Source organism: Esox lucius, chromosome 1 (genome assembly GCF_011004845.1).
Source record: "Esox lucius isolate fEsoLuc1 chromosome 1, fEsoLuc1.pri, whole genome shotgun sequence".
Classification (NCBI taxonomy): Eukaryota; Metazoa; Chordata; class Actinopteri; order Esociformes; family Esocidae; genus Esox; species Esox lucius.
The window spans coordinates 42148672-42158718 of record NC_047569.1 but is presented as its reverse complement, the minus strand read 5'-3'; the positions used below and the strand labels follow the sequence as shown (position 1 = coordinate 42158718).

Below are 10047 nucleotides of genomic sequence, written 5' to 3'. Positions count from 1 at the left end.
ACACAAGATCAGTGAGTCAGTCTGGCGTACAATTCAGAAACACCTACTTTTGTATGGGCAAGAAGGTGTAACAACATCTCACAAAATAACTGACCATTGAGCATCATATGTTTATCTGATCTCCATCATTTTAGGCTTGTTCCTCCTTGTTCCTACTTAGTTTAACTCTGTATTGGCACATCTTGCATTTTCTAACTGCCTAAAAAGATGGACTCAGTGCTTTACCATTAACACAATACTTAGCTAGTGATTTTTCATTCTCCAATTCAATGGTATAATTAATCAATACATCCGCTCAGTAAATGTCCACAATACACGACAACCCAGCCAGGACGTGACGTGATGCAGGTTTTTATTGTAGAGTTTTTACATGTGATTGTCTTTGTTAGTGATCGAGACAGTTGTGTGTTCATAAATATTTGACATTTGGGACCTTAGATTGTGCGATACATGTATTTAACATTGTTGCAGGATAAATCAACCAGACTTAAAGATGTTCTGGGTTGCGACAGCCCAAACTCTTCACACCACCTATACCAGAGAACAGGATCTGAACACATTCAGAAACTGTAGTGTCTCCCTGTTCAATGCTACCCACTGTATTCATGCAGGTCATGGAGGAAGGACAGGAATGACTTCGGTCAACAAAAGGTAAAACAAGACAACAAGAACTGTGGTTCTCTCTACATAATTTGAATATTCAGCAGGAAGGTTTCTAACTATTCAGCTGCATTCAAACAGCTGCAACATTTTAGCAACAGACTCAGCTCAACTTCCTGTTTTTTGGGCCTCATTTCTGCTTCTTCAATGCAACTTTTCTCCAAAGTGGCTCTAGATCAAAAGACAATTTAACAGTGTTAATTTATAGCTGGAGAATTTGCTGTGTGTGAGTGGTGTGTCTGTTGAACCACTCTGTGTGTGAGTGGTGTGTCTGTTGAACCACTCTGTGTGTGAGTGGTGTGTCTGTTGAACCACTCTGTGTGTGAGTGGTGTGTCTGTTGCTCCACTCTCCTCTGAGGCTCATTTGTAGTGTGAGCCAGTGAACCTGTCACACTGACCTTGGCATGCTGCTGCAGGGTTTTGTGTTTCTGTATGTGACTGCATCGCTCTGCTACAGTGAATCGATCTGACAATTGTTCCTCATGCTGTAATCCACTAGGCATGGTTCCACTGGTCTCCCAGGAGGGGAGGTCAGGGATCTCATGGGTCTTAGAACAGTCTTGTGTAGGCTAAGATCTTTTTTCCCTGTTGGTGGGGAACTTCAAACTAGCTGTAGGTGTAAGGCAGCTAAGAACATAAGCTCACCCCACAGCTGGCTTGAAATGTTGTGAGTGGGGCGATCAGATTGGTGCTTTTGTGTTGCTGAAACGTTTAGATGGTTGTCCGGAAGTGTGTTGTATGTCCCAAGCAGAGGACTACGAGGTTGTGTCCAGTGGGTTTCCATCAACTGGCCAAGATCAGGCTTTTTGTAGCTGTTTTGAAGACTATTTAAATGGCCATTCTCAGTGTCTACTCATAGAAGGGGAAAAATACACACTAATACCTGGACACATGGATAGATGTTAAATACACACTAATACCTGGACACATGGATAGATGACAAATACTCACTAATACCTGGACACATGGATAGATGTTAAATACACACTAATACCTGGACACATGGATAGATGACAAATACTCACTAATACCTGGACACATGGATAGATGTTAAATACACACTAATACCTGGCCAAATGTATGGCCAGATGAAAATCATTCCTGTAAAAAGCATATAGACGAAAATGTTAAAACATTTGGGACACCTATCTGTTATCATTACCCTCACATGTGTCCCTTATCACTCACACTATTTATTTACAGACACCTGTCTGTTATCATTACCCTCACCTGTGTCCCTTATCACTCACACTATTTATTTACAGACACCTGTCTGTTATCATTACCCTCACCTGTGTCCATTATCACTCACACTATTTAATTAAAGAAGAGACCCTATTAGATTATTCAAACCAGATTATGGTTGTTTTGGTCAAGTTGTAGTTTCTGTGTTTGTTACTTCTTAGTTCTTGTATTAAGAGTCATTTGTTCCCTGGCGCCGGAGTCCTGCTTGCTGTCTGCAACGTTACAACTATCCCAACTATCAATGACCAAAGTAGTTCCTAATATGGCCTGAAAATAAGCTTTCACCTGTTTATATGCGTCTTCTCCATCATGGTTCTTAATTAATAGAACTAATCTCATCTACAAAACTAAACTAATTGAATTACTATATTCAATCTCCATTATGTTGTTTCTTGTCTTTCTTCTCCAAAATCTATTAATATTCACTATGTGAGATCTGTGGAGGTCCCCTTCCATCCAGGTTGAAATGGCCTGACAAAGTCAACAATCCTTATGTTACACCATGAATACTGATTTTAAATACTTGCTTTATTCCAAAGGAGTTGACATAAACTCTGTCTTTAGACCAGATCATCTTAGAGTAGCCTATATATCAATGACTGGTATTCCTTCTAAACACATTATACCAAAAACCAAGAAAAGATAAGAATCTTCCTTTTTGTCTTCAGATAGTTTGTACCAATCTGTTCCTTTCATACTCCTGTCTGTAAAAGAACCACTTCTAACATACATACGCTCTTCATTATATTTGATACCTAGTGGTAAGTGACATTCCTGACATTTCTTAGCAATAATCATGTAGAGGAATGGTTATTATAAACCCCTCTTGAAATAACTCAGTATTCCCTTTAAATAATAGAGAACCATAATCTTACATAAAATGAATCACCCAAGCCAAATTAATATCACATTCCTTCATAACCTCACAAGTAAATCTGTTTTGGCAAAAAGATAATTGATAGAATAGTCAAATAGCAAATAGACATGATTTTCTTACAACACTACCATCTAATGCCAACTAATGTAAAACATGCCAGCATTCCCCTTGACTTCACCCTGTCCTATTTCCAGAATCCATCCAACTCTGTGTATGAACAAGAAATCAGAAAGAAAGAGACTAAGCGTTTTCATAATTCCATAGTTGTATAAAAAGTAATCATGCTTTTCTGTAAATTAGCTGTTTGGTTTACACCTCACAGATAAAATAATTTTTATGGTCACATGGTTGATCATTCCAAGCCATTACTGGATCATCGTTGGAGATTTTATTTTCGCCACAGTTTTCTTTTTTCCCTCCATTTGGCTCCCCGTTGATCCAGTAACTTGTGGTCATTGGTGTCCCATCCACCCATCTCCATGTTCCATCAACATCTCTGTCAGTCAGACCAATCCAGGATCTGTGGCCAAGTGCTTTGATAAAAGCCTGTTCCTCTCTGCTGTTGATGATCACCAGGTCTGCTCTTCTATTCAGACAGTCCTGTCTGCCTGCATTCCAGGTGTTCTTGACAGAGGAGATGTAGTAACAACTGCAGCCAAACTTTTTCCAGTTTTGGGGACAAAACTGATTATTCCGGTTATTGTAACTTGTCTGTAGCTGGTCCCACTCTTTAGTCAGGTTGTTGTAACTGGTCTTTAGCTGGTCTATCTCTTTTAACAGGTTGTTGTAGCTGGTTTGTAGCTGGTCCCTCTCTTTAGTCAGGTTGCTGTAGCTGGTCTGTAGCTCATCGTTCTCTTTAGTCAGGTTGCTGTAGCTGAACCGTAGCTCATCTTTCTCTTTAGTCAAGTTGTCATACCTGGTGATCTTCAGCAGATCTTCTCCAGAGGTTGAGTAGGCAACTACATACAGATAGACATTCAGAATGAGTTGTAAGATACACACCATAGCAAGTCCCACAGCAACCCATATGCAGGCTCTTCTCCCAGAGTGATGAGCTGGTCCTGGACTGTCTCTGATGTCCTGATTGACTGATACATTTACATAATCATTTTCAGAATGTTGATCCATGGACAAACCGTCAAACGTGCTCATTTTCACCATGATGATCAGTTTCCGCTCCACTGCTCAAGTTTCACTTTCTTATCATATACTGGATGTAAATGGTAAAAACAAGTATAGTTTCACTTTTTTTGTAGACACCATGACCAAGTTCCTTCTAAACCAAGGGGTGTTTCTAAGATTGAAAGATACATACTGTATATATATATATCCATGTTATATAAAGTATTAGTTAAAGTGTATTAACATGTACTACACTTATTTCATAAGTGATTGTTCAGGTTGATTCCTGTTGGAATAAACATCTATACATGCATTTATTAATGACGTGTTTGTATAGGGTTTCTGTATACCTTTGGTTGAAAAAGGTATTTATTGACTATAATAAAGAGAGTCTTCTCTAGATAAAAGGCATTTACATTTACAAACGCTGCTGTACGTAATTGGTCTTTAGCTGACATTTTCGGGTTTTACGAGCTCAATTCAGGTTGAAATCCCATTTCAATGGTCGAGTCTTTGAGTTGACATTCTCTGGATAGACAGTTACAGTGGATACCAACTAAACATGACCAAAGACTAAAGATCAGTCTTTAGGGAGTTCACTTTTTGAACATAGGTCACCAAAATGGGTTTCACACAATAGTGAATTCATGCTTAAATGCATGTTTGTGTGATTTAGTTAATTGATGCCGGCTGACAGTGATTCACTTTGATCAACAGACATACCACCCAGACACAGAGTGGATCAACAGACACCACTCAAACACAGAGTGGATCAACAGACACACCACTCACACACAGAGTGGATCACCAGACATACCACTCACACACAGAGTGGATCAACAGACATACCAATCACACACAGCAAATTCTCCAGCTATAAATTAACACTGTTAAATTGTCTTTTGATCTAGAGCCACTTTGGCGAAAAGTTGCATTGAAGAAGCAGAGATGAGGCCCAAAAAACAGGAAGTTGAGCTGAGTCTGTTGCTAAAATGTTGCAGCTGTTTGAATGCAGCTGAATAGTTAGAAACCTTCCTGCTGAATATTGAAATTATGTAGAGAGAACCACAGTTCTTGTTGTCTTGTTTTACCTTTTGTTGACCGAAGTCATTCCTGTTCTTCCTCCTTGACCTGCATGAATACAGTGGGTAGCATTGAACAGGGAGACACTACAGTGTCTGAATGTGTTCAGATCCTGTTCTCTGGTATAGGTGGTGTGAAGAGTTTGGGCTGTCACAACCCAGAACATCTTTAAGTCTGGTTGATTTATCCTGCAACAATGTTAAATACATGTATCGCACAATCTAAGGTCCCAAATGTCAAATATTTATGAACACACAACTGTCTCGATCACTAACAAAGACAATCACATGTAAAAACTCTACAATAAAAACCTGCGTCACGTCACGTCCTGGCTGGGTTGTCGTGTATTGTGGACATTTACTGAGCGGATGAATTGATTAATTATACCATTGAATTGGAGAATGAAAAATCACTAGCTAAGTATTGTGTTAATGGTAAAGCACTGAGTCCATCTTTTTAGGCAGTTAGAAAATGCAAGATGTGCCAATACAGAGTTAAACTAAGTAGGAACAAGGAGGAACAAGCCTAAAATGATGGAGATCAGATAAACATATGATGCTCAAAGGTCAGTTATTTTGTGAGATGTTGTTACACCTTCTTGCCCATACAAAAGTAGGTGTTTCTGAATTGTACGCCAGACTGACTCACTGATCTTGTGTTACTGTATTTCTGTCTCCCTGTGCTTGTGTTCATAAAAGTCTGTTTTAACATTGCTTCTGGTGATTATTTTCAGTGGTTTTCCATTAATAACATTTGGGTGGCTTCACATGCAAACAGAGGTTTCAAATATTGATACTTGTCCGGAGAGATATGAATGTGTTGAGCTTCATTAATGAGGAACTTGTTTAATGTGTTGACATCGAAACAGAATGGATTTACTCCATCCTTAACTTCGTGTTCATGATGAAATGTGATTTCCTAAAATAAGTAGAAGTTCAGTGTGACTACACAGAGGAGTGCAAATGAATGAAGTTAGACCATAGAGGAGATCAGGGTCATTGAGGGATCATACTGTAGTTGAAAAAATATTTTGAAAAATATTATGAAAATGTGACAGCAAATCATACCCGCTGTGTGGACTTTAAATTGAGCCAAATATTGGTAAATATTACATTACATTATTTCTTGTAATTGATGAGGAACCTGGCCGATGTGGACATGTAAAATAAGAGTGTGAATGAATTTCCCCAACATCCTGTGTGTGACAAAAGGAATGGGTTTGAAATAACCCACAGACTTCTCACTGAACACGATCCACTGGCCGATGAGGGTACACAGATTTCAGTGGAAAATGATGGAGATGAAAGTTACTGGGTGTTCCAAGAATTATGGTTGTAAAAAATAATATGAAAAGGTGACAGTCAATCAGGATATCAGAGCTCAGGACCAGCTCAGCACTCAGGGAGAACTCTGCTCAAGCCAGGCTGGAGGATAGCATTGAGTGTTGGTAAAAATAATGGATCATTTTTTGGCTCTTGTATTGAGGAACTAACAGTTTAAGTGTGTCATGAAAGCCCCAGGTTATGTGTGCTAACCTCACATGCCTGATGTTGCAATCAGCATCCTCTACCAACTGAGTGAAACAGTCCTGATCTGGAACAGTTTAACATAAGTAGTGTCTACATAAGCATCCACATTTGATTATGTCTGTTATATTTAATTACATGTCTCTATGATTTTGTTGTGAATTAATGGATTGTAAAATTAACATCTGCATGCCTGTAACTTAAATAAAAACTACCTTTTTTTCCTCAGCACATTTTAAATGACAGCAAGCTTTGTTGAGGCAGCGTTACCACAAAGTTGTTTCAACAATGTGCTAGTATTTAACGGTAGTGTATTTCTATTAACAACACTAGGGTGGATTCCCCTGCAAACAAGGGCTTTAAACCCAGATGTGAAGTGAGTTCTGAGAATCCAGTGCGGGCTCCACAGCCAAACAAGCACTAGAGTGTTCTCACTGGCTGACAGGCACCCGCCATTTAAGGTCATTAGAAAACAACCTCTGGTCCAGGTGTGATATGTCTGATATTATTCACGAATGGAAATTTGCATGAACCAAGGCTAGAACATCAAAATTTCAGACTGGCAGACATTTAAGAAATTAAGAAACGAATGTACAAATCTTTTATGTAAACACATTCTGAGTGAAATGGGAATCTGGGCAGATTTTGGAATACTCGTCGACCTACACAAGGAGTTGCTAGAAGGCAACATCAGAAGGTGAGCTTTGAAAATGTACACTGAACACACTTCCCCATGGGGAACCTTCAGTTCCGCCTTACAGCAACAGGCTGTCCAGCTGAGTCTAAGGGCTCCAATAAATGTTTCCTCAAACTTTTAGATATCCGGTCACAACTTCAGGTCAGTGACAAGAGGTTTAACTTCCAAGAAAGGGTCAACGGGTTTCTCACTTCCGATTCAAAATCAGTTGACTCACACAGACTTCAGTGTCTCAGTTAAGGACACTATGACTTGGTGTTTAGAGCCCTTAACATCCAGAAAGGCAGAACAAATTAACCAACCATATGCAAGAATCAATTCATTTTAATTAAAACCTGTGAGGAAGACAAAACTAACACTGTAGGATTGTCTGGTTTTACAGCTACATTTCAGAATTAGAAAGAGTTTAGATCATACTGTATTATCAGTGGGTGGGCAGGTAGTTTAGAGATTTTCATAGATCAGAACTTTTAAAGGAGTAAGGACAGAGACAAAATTCTCTTTTTTATAGTTTATTTGCAAATAGAGAGACGCGTCAAACGCTTACAAACATAATCAACCTGAGGAGTCTCTAACTTAATACATGAACAGTCATCAGTACTTATAGTGGAAAAAGGGGTGTGGTAAGATGCTGCCCATCTGTCTTATGTCAAAAAACACATTCCCCTTGTTCCATCACATATCCTGGGCTTCAAACAAAGGGACAGGCTGTCCTCCCCCACATGGGGAACCTTCTCAACTCTTGAGGAGGACTCACAGCGTCTGGACAAACAACAGATAGACACTGATGGGTTATACAGATTTACAAGTATCCCCATAATCTGCTGATTCCAGTCAATGATGCCCCCTAGGCAAATACCAGGTCCAACTCTCCTACATTCCCTTTCTCATCCAAACATGGGGACTCAGTACCTTTAACTAGTAACCCATTTATACATGTATAGGACCAAGTATACATCAGTTCAAGAATTTCCACAACAAGCATCTAACCAGTAACTGATCACATCCCTGAACCCGTAAAGTGAACAATATTTAGTTCTGTCCTTCAGCAAGACAGTTAACCCTTATTTCTCAGCAGGGTTGTTGTTGTTCATAATGATACATTCAGTGGCTCACCACCACTGTGACATACCCCACGAATAATCTTCCACCTGTTTTTGTTGGTAAAATCTTCCATTTACATTACAACATCATTCCAACTTGTTGGTAATGTCTGTGTAGCAATGGCTGTCAATTAATGTGGTTTGAACACCAGCAATAAGACCCCCCCCCCAAGCAACACTGAATATCAACAAGAAAGCGACTTCCTCTTTTGGCAAGAACATTTTGAATGACAGCATTTATTTTATTACACATTCAAATTTTTACACCAATTGACAATCAATATATAGGTTTCTTATCACTATCTGTTTAGCCATATTAAGAATGTCTTCTTCAATAGAGAATATAGCAGTAAATGACATTGTACTGCAATTTCAAACTTTTTTCATGCTTACATTGGGGGATATTTCAGTATATTTTTTATTATACATAAAATATTAAACATGTATTCAATCTGGGCACTCATAGCAGGCATACATGTATTACATCATAAGGAATATAACGTCATGACATTTAATAAATACTCAATTTTAGTAACATCACGTTTCCATACTCACATGTCCTACTATTTGGCATGTAAGAGAGAGTATTCAGACACGCCCACTGTCTATAGTATAACATGTTCAGTGAAGTAACTGTAATAGTGAATGAAAGTAAAGACAGACAGAACGTCCAGAAATAACATGGTTGAAATACTTGAATAAATGCCAATAGTGTTTTTTCACAAAATAACTGTTATTGATTGATCTCACCCACTGTGCCCTCACAGATGAAACTGTTTTCATGGTCACAAGAGACATCATTCCAAGCAGCTAGTGGGACATCAATTCTTCTAACCAAAACACAGTCCTCTTCTCCTCCAGCATTATTTGGTTCCCCGTCCTCCCAGTAACTGGTGGTTAGTGGTGAACCGTCCACCCATCTCCAGGACCTCTTAACTTCTCTGCCACTCAGACCAATCCAGGCTCTGTAGTTGAAGGATTTGATAAAAGCCTGTTCCTCTCTGCTGTTGATGATCACCAGGTCTCCTCCTCTATCCAGACAGTCCTGTCTGCTGTCAGTCCAGCTTTTAAGGACAGTGGAAATGTAGTAACAACTGCAGCCAAACCTTTTCCAGTCTTGGGGACATGCCTTGCAGATGTCTTTTTTACATAACAGGGTGTTGTAGGTGGTTTGTCGTAGGTCAGTCACGTTTTTATAGCTGTAGACTAGATGCAGAGAGACATTGAGAGTGACTTGTAGGACACACAGCAACCCAAAGCTCACACCAACTAATATGTAGACTCTTGTCCCTGAGTGCTGAGCTGGTCCTGAACTCTCTCTGATGTCCTGCTTGGTCACATTAGCATATCCCTGTTCACAATCTTGATCTGTGGATGAAGCCTCAGTCACCCTCATCATTACCCTTCATACGTTACCACTCAAGTCCGAGGGGTGCAATTGAACACCACTGCCAAACCCTGTCCTCCGCAGTCCGATGATGAGGAAATAAGTCACTGCTATTTTGGATGTCAACACTCTCAGCTTCCTGTACCCAGTATAGGCAGAGTTTTAAAGAAAAAGCAATTTCTGAGGCTGGCAAATAAAAAGAAAAGATTAAGATGGGCAAAAGAACACAGGCATTGTACAGAGGAAGAACTCAGTCTCCTGTTCTCTGTTGACGTTGAGACTGGTGTTTTGTGGGTATTATTTAATAAAGCTGCCAGTTGAAGACCCGTGAGGCATCTGTTTCTCTA

The 10047-nt window shown here is 39.4% G+C and overlaps 2 protein-coding genes across 2 annotated transcripts; both read right to left on the bottom strand.

The window, feature by feature from the left end:
* Window positions 1–2907: 2907 nt before the first annotated feature.
* On the bottom strand, window positions 2908–3787 carry LOC105029020 (CD209 antigen-like protein C). Its single transcript, XM_020046931.2, has one exon. The coding sequence runs from the start codon at window positions 3785–3787 to the stop codon at window positions 3092–3094; it is 696 nt and encodes a 231-aa protein (XP_019902490.2). The 3' UTR covers window positions 2908–3091.
* A 4751-nt stretch (window positions 3788–8538) lies between these two features.
* On the bottom strand, window positions 8539–9749 carry LOC105029018 (C-type lectin domain family 4 member E-like). Its single transcript, NM_001310972.1, is given in 1 exon segment — window positions 8539–9749. A coding segment is annotated over 1 exon segment (666 nt). The 5' UTR covers window positions 9713–9749; the 3' UTR covers window positions 8539–9046.
* Between the last annotated feature and the right edge of the window lie 298 nt (window positions 9750–10047).